Here is a 16,474-nt window from a genome sequence, read left to right as displayed (position 1 = left end):
CTGCAAATGGGTGCACCACCATCTCCTCACAGGGCTGTAAATAAATGAAGTAGTGTCAGTGAGGTGCCAGGCACAGTTCGGGCTCAAAGGCAGCTCCCTGTGAGTGGCGGTTGCTGGCTTCCAAAGAGCTGCATTCACTCTGACTTGTCTATGCAGGCTGAGTGTTCAGTCTGCAGGGAGATCAAGATGCAAGGTTCATTCCGACTTTGTTTTGGGGGGTAGTTCTCCCACAGTACCTAGCCTAGGTCCCAAAACGCAGACATGACACATGACTGATGGAACTTGGGTCATATTATGTAATCTTAATGAAAACCAGGGATGTCCAGCATTTACCATTATAATGTAAATATAACCCTCACCTTCTATCTGAATCCCCCCAACTCCAGACCTCAGTTGTCTCTGCTATTTCTGGGCCAGAGACCTTGTTTCCATGGGAACTGGCTGCCTGGCTGGGGAAGTGGGGCAGCCCAAGAGCTCATGTACAGACAGGCTGGCAAGAAGCACAGAGGGGAAAGGAAAACCAGGACCTTTACCCCAGGCAACATCACCAGGACAGATCTGCGGTCTTATAATTCCCACACACAACTGGACAAACGCTTTCACGTCCTGAAATGCCCGCATCCCTCTTCACACTCCATCCTGCTGGAAGCCTGCACAGGACTCCAAGTCCTTTGAGCTGCCAGGAGGGCCAGGACACAGAGGGGAGCCTGGGACCAAATGCTCAGACCAGTCAGAATCAGCTGAGAATGAGAAAGGAGGAATTTTCTTCAAAGGTGGTTTGGTTTCTCTGCTTTCACAGAAGGGTGGGCACAGGGTGGCACATGGCAGAAAAGAGGCCCTTCCCGCCCACCATGCCCACCCAGCCCCTCCTCGACCCCCACAGCATCCCAGCGCACATGACATGGGACTCGGGCATGCAGCTGAATGGCTCAGCCTCCCTTACCCTTTGCCACACTTGGGGTTCGGGTTGTCAGAGAGGAACATGGGCAGGAACCTCATGAAGTCTACGCCCTGAGGTCTCTGCTTGCCCTCCGGAGTCAGCGGCCGGCAGCGGACACAGGCAGGGTCGACCACTGTGCAAACGGGTGGAGGAGCCCAAGAAGGACGGGTGTCCAGATTAAAACATTTAAAAATAATAATAAAGAAATGGCGGGAGTATCTTCTCCTTAGATCCAAAAGCTTCAAACAAGTGATCTTTGCAGTTTAATGAAGTGGAAGTCCCATTTTCCCCTAACATAGGCTGTACAAAATTCCTTCCCAAAGCAGGTTGCCTGCTTTAAGGACAACCTCAGTATGTTATTACCAGAGCAGAGGGCTTCCATGTTTTTATGAAGAAAATTCTAGGACAACCTCAACACTCTTATAAAACCATAGGGCAATAGTGACAAACAAAAGAAAGCAGGCCCATGACAAGCTACAGCCAGAGAACATCAAGAGAGGCCGTTGGTGTCACTGGGAAAAGATAAGAAGCCTGAAACCAGAGTCCCCTGACCTGGTTCAGCCTGCAGCCCCATGGGGGGCAGGAGACGGGCCAATGGGGCATCTCCAGAGTGGACCACGGAGGAAGGGGACACGGACAGGGGGATGAGACCCAGCAACGGCCAATAAAAACAGGTGGAAGTGGAGGTGACATGCAAATGATTTTTAAACAATAAATTCAAAATTTTTCAGAACGGAGGGAAAGATCTAGAAGGGTCAAGTACCTGACGCATTGCAGAACTGCTCTGTGCTGTTGTAGATGCGACAGCAAGATGATTGAGGCTTGACCCAGTCAAAGTAATCATCAATCCAGGACGACGGGGCAAAGCCTATCCGGGTGCTAGAGAACAGGAGAGAAAGGGTTACAGATACCCCCACGAGGAGGAAGTCTTCAGTTTCAGTCCCTTTTCTTGAAATTCAGAACTTCCTTTTCTAGACCTCATTCCACCCGGTCAGAAGACAAACCACATAAGTACTTAATGGGAAAGGCTTTCTTATATAAGGTGGTCTTGCTATATTTAAAATGAACAACTAACAAAGATCTATTGTATGGCGCATGGAACCCTGCTCAATGTTATGCGGCAGCCTGGATGGGAGGGGGTTTTGGAGGAGAATGGACACATGTACATGTATGGCTGAGTCCCTTCACTGCTCTCCTGAAACCATCACAACATTGTTAATTGACTATCTCCCAATACAAAATGATTTTGGTGTTAAAAAAATTAAAAACTGAATTAAAAAATAAATAAAATGGTTGTTGCTTAAACCAAAAAAAAAAAAAAAGAATATGAGGCAGTCTAATTAGCCATTTGAGAGGTTTTGCTCATGTCAAGCTAGATTCAGCCTGCATTCTGCAAGACAGATTTTCCAGAAAAGCCATCTTTAGAGAGAGGTGCCAGGCCAGGTGCCCGTCTGCAGCTGGGGTACTCACTAGTTGTCCAGCTGGGCGGCCGTGAAGACCTGCTGCACCAGCGAGTCGTTGTTGCAGCCGAGGCCCCCACACACCATGTTCTGACCCTTCGTGGACGTGTAGTCATGGCCCTCCTCCAGCACAAAGTACACAGGTGGGCCTGCGTGCAGGTACTGATTCAGGGACCGGAAGTAATCCGTCACGTAGGAGTCCTGAGAGGGAGAGCGAGCGGACGACGGGACACGGCGTGAATGTCCCACAAGCCGAGATGCTTCCAGCCCAAGTTCCTGAGTACCCCCATAGCCGGCACCCCTCCCCACCCCGGGCCCAGGGGCTTCTCCAGTCGGTCCCACCCTTAGGAGGGCACCTCATGAGTTCAAGACCAGCTGCTCACATTCTGTAGCAGTGCCCAAGGCCTGAGCACTCAGAAGGCCCAGGTTAGTGGGCAGAGCCCCGGGGCTGTCCCTGGGACGTGGGAGAGCCTGCCAGCACCTGTGTTCAGAAGCCGGCAGAGGCTGAAACGACCGTGTGTGTTTGGGAAAATGTATCCACCGTGGGCCAAAGAAGTTAGAATAAAAGAGAAAGCATCTTACATCCGGCATTGAAAGAGACTGATCCAATCCGATCTCTACTTTGTTCAGGACTGCGATGCTGAACGACAGCACACCCACAAACACTGCTACCTGGAATGAGAAGCGAGCTACAGAGGCAGAGCTGTCCTGAGCTGAGTGACACAAATCAGGGACTTCTCTGGTGGTGCAGTGGCAAAGAATCTGCCTGCCAATGCAGGGGACCTGGGTTCGATCCCTGACCCGGGAAGACCCCACACGCCTCAGAGCAACTAAGCCCGTGTGCCACAACTGCTGAGCCCGCATTCTGCAATAAGAGAAGCCCCTGCAATGAGAAACCCACGCGCCACTCTAGACAGCAGCCCTCTGCCCGCCACAAGCAGGGAAAGCCCTCAAGCAGAAATAAGGGCCCAGTGCAGCCAAAAATACATTTAAAAAGAAAGAAGAACATAAACCAGATCTTAAACACACAAACAGGACTTCCGTAAACTGAAAAGCAAGTTTAAATGACATACTAAGAAAACAAGGAGTCTGGGGCAGTGGCTGAAGTCACGGTCTCTAGAGCCAAACTACCCGATCCAAATCCCGGTTCTGCCTCTGACAAGCTGAGTGACTCTGGGGCAGTTATTTAACCTCTCTGAGCTTCGATTTCCTTCTCAATAAAGCAGGAAAAATTAGACTTGTAGCATCAGATAGTTTTGTGGATTACATGAGAAAACTCTAGGAATAATCAATCCAGAATTTAGTGTAGCCCGCTGTACTGACCACAGTACCAGATACCAAGTATTCAATAAATGTTAAATATTCCTATTACTGGAATGAATTTATGCTTTTAGCAGAGACGTAATACACTATCGTGTTTGGGTATATCCAGCATGTAAACCACGAAACGCTCCTCCAGGCTGCTGGGGACAAGGGACACTGCAGGGAGGGAGGGGGTGGGGTGTGTGTGCGGGGCAGGGTGTGTGTGTGTGTGTGTGTGGCAGGGTGTGTGTGTGTGGCAGGGTATGTGTGTGTGGCAGGGTGTGTGTGTGTGTGGCAGGGTGTGTGTGTGTGTGGCAGGGTGTGTGTGTGTGTGTGGCAGGGTGTGTGTGTGTGTGTGTGTGTGAGAGTGACACTGAAGCTGAGGACAAGAGTGATGAGACAGATTTATCATCCTGGCGGCCGTGGTGCTTACACAAATCTGCAGGTGAGAAACTGGCAGAACTAGACACACACACTGTGTGAATGTCAAACTCGGTTTTGATACTGAACTACAATTACCTAAGGTCGTGGGAAGAAGCTGGGAAAAGGGCAGCAGGCTCCTCTCTGCGCTACTCTGTCGCTTTCTAAGAATTTGTAATTATTTTTTTTTAAAAAACCCAAAGCCCCAAAACTCCTGTTATATTGACTGCTAAAAATACGTTATATATTTGTCCATATCTGCTATGGCTTTTTTTTTTTTTTTCTTGGCCACAGCACACAGCATGAGGGATTTTAGTTCCCCAACCAGGGACTGAACCCACGCTCCCTGCAGTGAAAGCAGAGTTCTAACCACTGGACCGCCAGTGAAGTCCCATCCATTCTTGGATGTATACTTAACAGCTGTCGGCACCCTTCCCAAGGTGACTTCTCAGAAGGCGGGTGACGAGGCTGTTTGGGGACACCACAACAGACAGGCTCGTACCACGAGGGGCCGCATCCAGTCCTTGAGCAGAAGCGGGGCGTAGGAGTTTCTGAAGAAGCGGAACAAGCAGCTCTCGGAGGCCTGGACGCCTGTGTCGTCTGCCGCCCCCTCGACACAGCAGAGAACGTCCAGCTGGTTCTTCTGAGGGGACCAAGGGAGACAGAGGTCACCCTCTGGCTGCCTCACCCAGACTCCAGACTCAAAGGAAACGGGCTGCCATCCTGATGGCCACTCACCTCTTGCCGCTTAATGTCCAAGCCCAGGAGGCTCACGAAGCAGGTGATCTGCAGGAGGAAGTCGATGAGGACCGCCATGCCCGCGAAGAGAGAGAACGTGTGCACGGCCGGCATCACGGACAGGCCTCCTGCGGGGAGAGGACAGAGGTCACATCCTCCCTGGCCGAGGGCACGCGGCCTCACACGCACGTGCACAGATGAACATGAGGCCCCAGAGCAGCCAAGCCCACCAGGAGACCCCCACCTCCCCTCCCAAAGGCACTTTGTCTGCAGGTGTCACACCAGAACCACCCTGGGAGTTAAAACCATAGATTCCAGGGACCTGATCCATCCCACTTTACCAAAACAATGGAAATTCAACCCTAACTCTACTGTTCACAATTCTAGGGCCCCATCTCTGTAATTTAACACGCTCTCCGAGAAAACACACGCACATCAGCACCTGAGAACCATTCATTGCTTATGGGATCTGTTGAGATTCAGTCCACAGGAGGGACGGTATTTCAGTCTCTAGGTTTAGTTACAATCAGATGAGGCTGCTGCCTGTAAGCATCCTCTAGGCTACTAAGACTCAGAAACTGAACACTGCCCGCTCATGGACCACACGTATATCAACCCATTTTGTGTGTATGCTATGTGTACGCTCAGCTGCTCAGTCGTGTCCAGCTCTTTGCAACCTCATGGACTGCAGCCCGCCAGGCTCCTCTGTCCGTGGGATTCTCCAGCTAAGAATACCGGAGTGGGCTGCCATTTCCAATTCCAATATCAGAATTTTAAAACATTAAAAAAACATAAGGAGCCAATACTTCCCACTGAAGTCACAGTGTCACTTGAGTGGGAAAAACAAAACAAAACTCTAGATTCACAATGTTGCTTGAGAAGAAAACTGAACCTGGCTCTTATAAATGGGAGCCATGGGGTCCCCCACACCCCCCAACCCCTCCTGTTCTCACAAAGTCACTCCAACCTTAAAGCCCAGGATCAGCTGCTGTCACCAACACACTTGGCTGGTTTTCTTATCATAGAAAGAAAGGAAGTAGCCTTTTGGCACCCGTATCTATCAGAAGGAGCCACAGAGCCATGGGCCCCACATGTGCTGCTGCGTGGAAGTGGAGGAGGACGTATGCTACTGGCACAGGGGTCTGAAGACCATGCGCGTACCGTCCCTCCCGCGGCCCCTTGTAAGGCATCCTGCGGCCCCTGGAGACTTTTCCACTTGTGACCACAGACAGTGTGTCTTTCCTGGACTTACGGGGCAATCCTAGCCGGCGTCCTGTGCAGAGGATGCGGCCAGTGTTCTCTTACTACACACCAGACATGGGGCAAGGAGGGGCCTACTGGATTTCTCCATGTGAAAGAAGACAGGAACGCTGGGTTGTGTTCCAGCTTGTGGCTCCTTGTACAGAAGGAAGATTCGAGACCCTCTGCTCAGTCACAAGGGTGCTTCCCCGTGAACTGAGTGTGCCGAGGAGGAAGACTGCCCTCAGGAACAGGGGTACATACCTCAAGGGCTAATGCCTGTGACTGTGGAGTTGCTGCTGGGGGCACTGTGCTGGGAGGACTCGTGGCTGTGCAAGGCTGCTATTTTCAAATCCCAGCACTCACCAGCGCTGCTCAAAAGGGGAAGGGGCAGGAGCTCTACGTATCTCAACCAACCACATCAACACCACCCCAAAGCAACGCGAAAGAAGACACTTGCTAATGGTGCCCAAGTTACTGCCACCGATCCTCTTCGTGGTCCACTCTGATACTTTATAAATACAGAATAAAGCTTAACTAAGGAAGAACGCAGAGGGGCATTCTGATACACCCAGACTCAGCACATCGCAGAGCTGGCCAAATTCCAAGAGTAATTACCTAAGAAAAATGCTACCGTCTCTGCGAAGGATGAGAGGAACATGCTGGGAGCCACTTCTCCCAGGACCCGGCCCACCTGTTGGTCCAGGGTTTCCCCTTGAAGACGTTCATCTCTCTACAAAATAAAAAAAAGTGAAACATGAAACATTCACATTTCTCAATTACAATGCCACCTCTTTGCTTCTTGGCTGCCTTGTGTTAGCTTGATGGGAAAGAACAATGACTGGCAGCATCTACTTGTTTATAAACCTTATACAATAAAGAGGTGCAGACCCCAAACTTTTCATGTTGATTCATTCAGGGTATTTCTGAAGCCCGGAGCCAAGGGAACAGGTGAGGCTCAAGGAAGGATTGAATCAGGTTTCAGGAAAATACATGCAACCTAGGCTGCAAGTGGCTGAACCTTTAAAGAACACTCTTAGGTGCCACTGGGCCCTTGCCCAGGTGAGGCCTGCAGGACAAGGGACCCTGGAAGAACCAACAGACTGACAGCATCTTCTACATCAGGGTCCTATGTTGACCTTTGGCCTTTTAATAGCACTTTTTCAAGTCCTTCCTTCTTCTACACTATGTGGAATCATTTTAATAGCTGCTGTGCCCAAAATATTTTCCACAAGTGCATCAGCACTTTTTGCACGCATGCTGCATGTATTTAAACCCAATTCTCACTTTGTATCTATGCCACCAAGCAAAGAGAAGGGTCTTATACTTCTTGGTCTCAAAGGGTCCAGAACAAGCACCAATATGCAAGCACTCAGAGGCATGGAAATGAAGCCTCCACGTGTCACGCTCACAGGTACCCTGCATCGAGACAGCATGCGTGCACGTGGAGCCTGGTACCTGGTCAGATGCTGTGAGGCTCTGAGACGTACCTGGTAGGTCTGGACCAGGATGAAGATGTTGTCCACCCCCACAGCCAGCACGAGGAATGGGATGACTTCGATCACAATGAGGGTCAGGGGGACCCCGATGTAGCTGAAGATGCCCAAGGAGCAGGCCACTGAGCTCAACACAATCAGGATCCCGGCAATGCCCAGGGAGATTTTCGAATCCACCTGGAGATACCACAAAGACGTGAATGTTTTCTGTCCTGTTCCTAACAGGTCCTCACTTTCACCTTTTTACATGCTTATTCCCCATCCAGATTTCAACATACAGTTCAAGGTTTGAGAGAAGACAAGAAAAGTTGTCTAGGTCTTCCCGAGCCACATATTTCATGAGCCTATATTCTTAGATGATGGCAAATTAGGGGGAAAAAATGAATTAGGGGAAATAAATTTTAAGTTGAAGATAAACATTTGGAAATAAAGAAAACAAGGGCAGGAAGCAGAAAATGTGACAAACAGTTAAAACACTGACAACTTCCAGTTAGGACTCCATGGTTCCACTGCAGGGGGAATGTTCGGGGAACGAAGACCCCAAATGCCACATGCCGAGTCATATGGCCAAAAAATAAAAAAAAGCACAGGACAATTTAAGGCAGTTTTGAACATAATGAACTATGACATCATGCTGTGTACTGCCATTTCTAATACACACACACATACACGTACAGATATATACACACACAGCCCTCTTACCAGAAGCCTGCGACAGCTTTTGATATGCCCCAAGGCTATGGAAATATATAAAAACATGATGCCATAGCTGATCAGAACAGTGAAGATGTCACTGTTACTTTCACGGTTTAGTTCATCTTCAATGCTTCGTTCAGCCTTAAAAGAAATGGTCAGATTTGGATTCTCGTAGTTTTTCACAAAATTAATGAACCTAAAAGGGTAAGCAAAATTTTATACTGTTAGTTAAAAACTGAGTGACAGCTAAGTGAGGAACTTCTTCCTAACTTTTACAAGACAAAAGCCACACTTCACCCTTCTCCCTCATGAGGACTTTCTATACTCGCCAGATGACAAAGTTCCAGATATGCTGAGTTTTCTACCATTTAAAACAAGTTGGGACCAAGTTTAAAAACTGCTTCATAGTCTCATTTCATTTTTTACTAAAAATGATTTCTAAGTGCAGTGTGTTATAATATAGATATATGCTCATGGAACAAAAATTTTAAAAATCGATCTCAGAGTCAATGCAATCCCTATCCGTATCCTAGCTGACTTCTTTATAGAAAGACAAACAGACTCTAAAATTCTTATGGAATTGCAAGGGGCCTAGAACAGCCAAATGTTCTTCAAGAAAAACAAAGTGGGAGAATTCACGCTCCGTAATTTCAAACTTACTACTAACCAACAGTAATCAAGAAAGACAGTCTGGTTACCAGCATAAGGACAGGCATACAGGACAAAGGATCAGAACTAAGAGTCCAGAAATATGCCAAGTATTTTCACCTAATTTTCAATAAAGGTGGCAAGACTATCAATGGGGGAAAGAATAATCTTTTCAACAAATGGTGTGGGACAACTGGACAGCCATATGCAAATGAACACAGTTGAGCCCTTACCTCATATCATAGACAAAGAACTCAATGGATCAAAGCCCTACATGTAAGAGCTAAAACCATATGACTGTCAGGTGAATACACAGGTGTAAACTTCCAGGTCCCTGGGTTATAAAACGGTTTCTTAGCTATGACCCCAAAAGTATGAGTAACAAAAGACAAGACAGATGAATTGGACTTTATCAAAATTAAAAACTTTTAGGTTTCAGAAGACACCATTCAGAAAGCAAAAACACAGACCAGAGAAAAGGAGAAGATATTTGGAAGTCATAGATCTGATAAAGGATTTACAGAATATATAAGAATTCTTCTAATTTGATAATAAAAACATAAACAACCCAGTCAAAAAATGGGCAAAGGATACGAATAAACATTTCTCCAAGAAAGTTAATATAAATGGGCAATCGGTGCATGAAGAGGTATTCGAATTCCTTAGTCACCAGGGAAATGCAAATCAAAACTGCAATGAGGGCATTGCCTGGTGGTCCTGTGCTGAGGACTTTGTGCTTTCACAGCCAGGCCCAGGTTCAAGCCCTGGCTGGGGAACAAAGATCCCATAAGCTGCACAGTGTGGACAGAAAAAAAAAAAAAAACCAACTGCAATGAGATATCAGTTTACACCCACTGGGATAGCTAGAATCAAAAAAGTCAAATAACAACAAGTGCTGGCAAGGGGTGGAAAATGTGAATGCTCCCTACAGGCTGGTGGGAATGTAGAATGGTGCAGTCACTTGGTTTTTTGGCTGCACTGCACAGCATGGGGGATCTTAGTTCCCTAACCCGTGGGAGGGCAGTCTAAATCACTGGACCACAGGGGAAGATCCACTGGGGCAGTCAGTTTGGAAAAAGAGTCTGGCAGCTCCTCAGGGTTACCATATGACCAAGCAAGTCTACTCCTAGAAGTATACGAACCAAGAGAAAGGAAAACACATTCACACAAAGAGAGAAATGGAGGTGTGTTCGCACAAAAACTTGCATGTGAAAGCTTACAGCATTATTCCTAATGGTCAAAGGTGGTGGTAAAGAATCTGCCTGCAATGCAGGGAGACCCAGGTTCAAACCCTGGGTCAGGAAGATCCCCTAGAGAAGGGAATGGCTACCCACTCCATTGGAGAATTGACCTGGAGGATCTCATGGAGAGAGGAGCCTGGCAGGCTGCAGTCCATGGGGTCACAAAGATCAGACACAACTGAGTAACTTTCCGAGAAATAATGCACATGTTCATCAGCTGATGAGTGGATAACAAAACGTGATCTATTAATAGGATGGAATGATCTTCTGCCATAAAAAAGAATAAGTAATGGCAATGCTGCAACTTGGATGAACCTTGAAAACATTATTTTAAGTGAAAGAAGCCAGATTAGAAAGCCCTCATATGTAATTCCATCCATAGAGACGTCTGGAACAGGAGAATTGATGGAGACAGAAAGCAGACCGAGGGTTATGTAGGGCCAGGTGTTAGTAGGGAAATTGCTACAGGAGATGGGATTTCTGTCTGTGGTTGCGGGGGACGACCCGTGAAGGGTTGAATCCTGGGAGCTGCTCCGCAGGTATGCGGAGCCTTAGGCGTTGACCTAAGCTCCCTGTCCCGCCACCCTCAAGAATTTTTACAGCCCTTAAGGCTCCAGGCCGTCTTGCTCCAGGAGGTCTGGCTCTTGCAACATGTCTTAGAAGATAGATTACTTATGCATACATTGGTAGGGGTCTGGTGATAGTATTTTGAGATTAAAGAATATCCCTATACATGTCTTAAGTCACGTACTTTACCCTATAAATACCGTGGCCTAATAAAGGAAGGCATCAGACATAGTGGGTCTGATCCTCTCAACCCCATCTTTTGTCTCTCTCTCTTATTTTTCCACGCGGGGACGCTCCGTTTCTCTCCCCTTGCAGGTGCGACTCTTGCTTGTGCTGGCCGCGGCATGTGGTAAAGAAAATGCTCTAAAATTGACTATGGTGATGTCTTCACACATCAGTGAAAATACTAAAAGCTACTCAACTGTACACTTCGAATGGGTAAATTGTATGGTATACGAATATCCCAACAAAGCTGTTCAGTATCCCATTCTCCTGCGCCCCCTGACCCTTCTTCAGAGGTTACATCACAACTAACCACTTCCTGGGTCACTTACTTGATATACTTTCTAGGCGTGGACAGCATGCATGACATACAGTTGCTCAAATATGCTGACCACAGTTTTTATTTAACAGTTGGTTCCAAATAGAAAAAGGAGTAGGTCAAGGCTGTATATTGTCACCCTGCTTATTTAACTTCTATGCAGAGTACATCATGAGAAACGCTGGACTGGAAGAAACACAGGCTGGAATCAAGATTGCCGGGAGAAATAACAATAACCTCAGATATGCAGATGGCACCACCTTTATGGCAGAAAGTGAAGAGGAGCTAAAAAGCCTCTTGATGAAAGTGAAAGGGGAGCATAAAGATGGCAGAGGAATAGGACGGGAAGACCACTTTCTCCCTCACAAATTCCTCAAAAGAACATTTCAACGCCGGGCAAACTCCACAAAACAACTTCTGTAGGCTGGCAGAGGACATCAGGCAACCAGAAAAGCAGACCATTGTCTTCAAAAACAGGTAGGAAAAAATATAAAAGACGAAAAAGGAGACAAAGGAGGTGGGGAGGGAGCTCCGTCCCGGGAAGGGAAGCCCGTCCCGGGAAGGGAATTTTAAGAAGAGAGGTTTCCAAACACCAAGAAACACTCTCCCTGCCGAGTCTGTGGAGAGCCTTGGAAACACAGAGGGCAACATAACAGGAAGGAAAAATAAAGAAATAATTAAAACCAAGAGATTACAAGCCCAACAGTAACTCCCCCAGCGGAAAAGCAGCACAGACGCCTGCATCCGCCATTGGGAAGTGAGGGCAGGGCAGGGACGCGCGGGAGGTGCGGGCTGCAGTGCTTTGTAAGAATCGGGCAGGAACGCCCCACGCGCAACCAGAACGATCTAACTTGGGCTAGCAAACCAGACTGTGGGATAGCTACAGCACGAAAAGCTCGAACATAAGACACCGCCAGGACCGAGCACAGAACAAAGGACGGAACGGAAAAAGCCGGCTGCAGACCATCCCCCGCCGGGGACAGGCAGCCAGAGCCGTAAGGGCTGGAAAGGGGCAATTGCAGACCCGGAGAGACTTTACTTACCTAACTGCAAGCAGGCTTCTTTGCTAAGACTTCTGGGGGTGCTGGACAGTCACAATCTGCCCCACGGGGGACGCCAGCGGTCCACCCAGAAAGCTGAGCAGCAGCGGCAGAAAAGGTGACAAGCCGCGGCGATCGCCCTCGCCAAACTCCTGAGCTACTCGGACCTGGGAAGGGCACAAAGCACAGTCCCAGCCGAATCTGTGCCTCTGAGGGCTGCCTGAGCGCGGAATCTGAGCGGCTTGGACCGGGGAAGTGCACGCAGCCTAGGGCCGGCCCCAGACGGTTCCCGGCTGAGCATCGTAGAGCCGGAGCGGTTTGTGTGCCGCGAGAAGGGACAGGTCAAGCGGGGCAGAGACACTGTGTGCGCACGACAGTGCTATTTGTTTGCAGCATCCCCCCTCCCCCCTCCCCACAGCGCGACTGAACTAGTGAGCCTAAAAAACCAGCAAATGGAAGAAGTTAAACAGAGGGAACCACCTTGGAAGTGATCCCACACGGCCCAAAACATCAGAGAAGGGCCAGATATATTTTTACTATTTTTAAAATCATTCCTTTTTTTTTTCTTTTTTCTTTTTTTTTCTAACTTTTTTTTTTAAATTGTTAAGTCATTTCTCCTCTAATTTTTATTACTATAACCTACTATTACTATTTTAAAAAAAAAAGATTTTTTTTTTTTTTTAAGGCAAACACAATATATAGCCTTTGGATGGTTGTTGGTTTTTTGGTTTTTGGTTTTTGTTTTGTTTTGTTTTTTTGTTTGTTTGTTTTTTAATAATTCTTGTTTTTTTTTTTTCTTTCTGTCCTCCTTTTTCCTTCTGCTTCTTTTCTTTAATATTGTATTTTTGAAAATCCAACCTCTACTCTAGATTTTTAATCTTTGCTCTTAGGGTTTTTGTTGTCAATTTTGTACTTTTAAAAACCCAAACTTCACTACCCAAGTTTACCTGAGAGCGAGATTACTGGCTTGACCACTCTCTTCTCCTTTGGACTCTCCTTTTTCTCCACCAGGTGGCCTCTGTCTCTTTTCTCCCCCATCTCTTCTCTATCCAACTCTGTGAATCTCTGTGTGTTCCAGACGGTGGAGAACACCTAAGGAACTGGTTACTGGCAGGATTTGTCTCTCTCCTCATTCCTCCCTCTTATCCTCCTGGTCACCCCTGTCTACTTCCTCCCTCTCCTCTTCCCCGTATAACTCCGTAAATACCTCTGAGCGGTCCAGACTATAGAGTGCACATTAGGAACTGACTACTGGCTAGCTTGCTCTCTCCTCTTTTGATCCCACCGCATCTCATTCCAGTTACCTCTAACGACCCCCTCCATCTTCTCTTCTCCTTGTAACTCAGTGAACCTCTCTGAGTGTCCCTCAATGCGGAGAAACTTTTCATCTTTAACCTAGATGTATAGATGGAGAAGTCTAGAGGCTACTGTAAAAATAAAACTGAAAACCAGAAGCAGGAGGCTTAAATCCAAAGCCTGAAAACATTAGAGAACTCTTGAAATAAGGGAACATTAAGCAATAGGAGCTCATCAAATGCCTTCATACCGACACTGAAACCAAGCTCCACCCAAGGGCCAACAAGTTCCAAAACAAGACATACCACTCAAATTCTCCAGCAACACAGGAACACTCCCCTGAGCTTCAATATACAGGCAGCTCAAAATTATTCCAAAACCTTTGATGTCTCATAACCCATTACTGGTCACTCCACTGCACTCCAGAGAGAAGGAACCCAGCTCCACCCACCAGAACTCCAACACAAGCCTCCCTAACCAGGAAACCTTGACAAGCCACTGATAGAACCCCACCCACAGTGAGGAATCTCCATAATAAAGGGAACTTCACAAATTACCAGAATATAAAAAGGCCACCCCAAACGCAGCAATATAACCAAGATGAAGAGACAGAGGAATACTCAGCAGGTAAAGGAACAGGAGAGTTGCCCACCAAACCAAACAAAAGAGGAAGAAGTAGGGAATCTATCTGAGAAGGAATTCCGAATATTGATAGTGAAAATGATCCAAAATCTTGAAATCAAAATGGAATCACAGATAAATAGCCTAGAGACAAGGATTGAGAAGATGCAAGAAAGGTTTAACAAGGACCTAGAAGAAATAAAAAAGAGTCAAAATATAATGAATAACGCAATAAATGAGATCAGAAACACTCTGGAGGCAACAAATAGTAGAATAACGGAGGCAGAAGATAGGATTAGTGAAATAGAAGATAGAATGGTAGAAATAAATGAATCAGAGAGGAAACAAGAAAAACGAATTAAAAGAAATGAGGACAATCTCAGAGACCTCCAGGACAATATGAAACGCTCCAACATTCGAATTATAGGAGTCCCAGAAGAAGAAGACAGAAAGAAAGATCATGAGAAAATCCTTGAGGAGATAATAGTTGAAAACTTCCCTAAAATGGGGAAGGAAATAATCACCCAAGTCCAAGAAACACAGAGAGTTCCAAATAGGATAAACCCAAGGTGAAATACCCCAAGACACATATTAATCAAATTAACAAAGATCAAACACAAAGAACAAATATTAAAAGCAGCAAGGGAAAAACAACAAATAACACACAAGGGGATTCCCATAAGGATAACAGCTGATCTTTCAATAGAAACTCTTCAGGCCAGGAGGGAATGGCAAGACATACTTAAAGTGATGAAAGACAATAATAACCTACAGCCCAGATTACTGTACCCAGCAAGGATCTCATTCAAATATGAAGGAGAAATCAAAAGCTTTACAGACAAGCAAAAGCTGAGAAAATTCAGCACCACCAAACCAGCTCTCCAACAAATTCTAAAGGATATTCTCTAGACAGGAAACACGAAAAGGGTGTATAAACCCGAACCCAAAACAATAAAGTAAATGGTAACTGGATCATACTTATCAATAATTACCTTAAACGTAAATGGGTTGAACGCCCCAACCAAAAGGCAAAGAATGGCCGAATGGATACAAAAACAAGACCCCTCTATATGCTGCTTACAAGAGACCCACCTCAAAACAAGGGACACATACAGACTGAAAGTGAAGGGCTGGAAAAAGATATACCACGCAAATAGAGACCAAAAGCAAGCAGGAGTGGCAATACTCATATCCGATAAAATAGACTTTAAAACAAAGGCTGTGAAAAGAGACAAAGAAGGCCACTACATAATGATCAAAGGATCAATCCAAGAAGAAGATATAACAACTATAAATATATATGCACCCAATATAGGAGCACCGCAATATCTAAGACAAATGCTAACAAGTATGAAAGGGGAAATCAACAATAACACAATAATAGTGGGAGACTTTAATACCCCACTCACACCTATGGACAGATCAACTAAACAGAAAATTAACAAAGAAACACAAACTTTAAATGATACATTAGATCAGTTAGACCTAATTGATATCTATAGGACATTTCACCCCAAAACAATGAATTTCACCTTTTTTTCAAGTGCTCATGGAACCTTCTCCAGGATAGATCACAACCTGGGCCATAAATCTAAACTTGATAAATTCAAAAAAATCGAAATCATTCCAAGCATCTTTTCTGACCATAATGCATTAAGATTAGATCTCAGTTACAGGAGAAAAACTACTAAAAATTCCAACATATGGAGGTTGAACAACACACTTCTGAATAACCAACAAATCACAGAAGAAATCAAAAAAGAAATCAAAATATGCATAGAAACTAATGAAAATGAAAACACGACAACCCAAAACCTGTGGGACACTATAAAAGCAGTGCTAAGAGGAAAGTTCATAGCAATACAGGCATACCTCAAGAAACAAGAAAAAAGTCAAATAAATAACCTAACTCTACAACTAAAGCAACTAGAAAAGGAAGAATTGGAGAACCCCAGAGTTAGTAGAAGGAAAGAAATCTTAAAAATCAGGGCAGAAATAAATGCAAAAGAAACAAAAGAGACCATAGCAAAAATCAACAAAGCCAAAAGCTGGTTCTTTGAAAGGATAAATAAAATTGACAGACCACTAGCCAGACTCATCAAGAAGCAAAGAGAGAAAAATCAAATCAATAAAATTAGAAATGAAAATGGAGAGATCACAACAGACAACACAGAAATCCAAAGGATCATAAGAGACTACTATCAGCAGTTGTATGCCAATAAAATGGAC

The 16,474-nt window shown here is 45.9% G+C and overlaps 1 protein-coding gene across 1 annotated transcript in view; it reads right to left on the bottom strand.

The window, feature by feature from the left end:
- Positions 1–16,474, bottom strand: part of LOC138097528 (NPC intracellular cholesterol transporter 1-like) — a 69,582-nt gene that overhangs the window by 5,058 nt on the left and 48,050 nt on the right. Inside the window, 9 exon segments of the mRNA XM_068993735.1 lie at positions 944–1,073; positions 1,704–1,819; positions 2,411–2,601; positions 2,983–3,072; positions 4,625–4,765; positions 4,861–4,988; positions 6,718–6,832; positions 7,590–7,772; positions 8,298–8,487. Of these exon segments, the coding sequence (XP_068849836.1) occupies positions 944–1,073; positions 1,704–1,819; positions 2,411–2,601; positions 2,983–3,072; positions 4,625–4,765; positions 4,861–4,988; positions 6,718–6,832; positions 7,590–7,772; positions 8,298–8,487 (1,284 nt within the window).

The sequence above is a fragment of the Capricornis sumatraensis genome, chromosome 21 (genome assembly GCF_032405125.1).
Source record: "Capricornis sumatraensis isolate serow.1 chromosome 21, serow.2, whole genome shotgun sequence".
Taxonomy (NCBI): Eukaryota; Metazoa; Chordata; class Mammalia; order Artiodactyla; family Bovidae; genus Capricornis; species Capricornis sumatraensis.
Note: the sequence above shows the minus strand (reverse complement) of the source record. Positions and strands in the feature narration are given on the sequence as shown.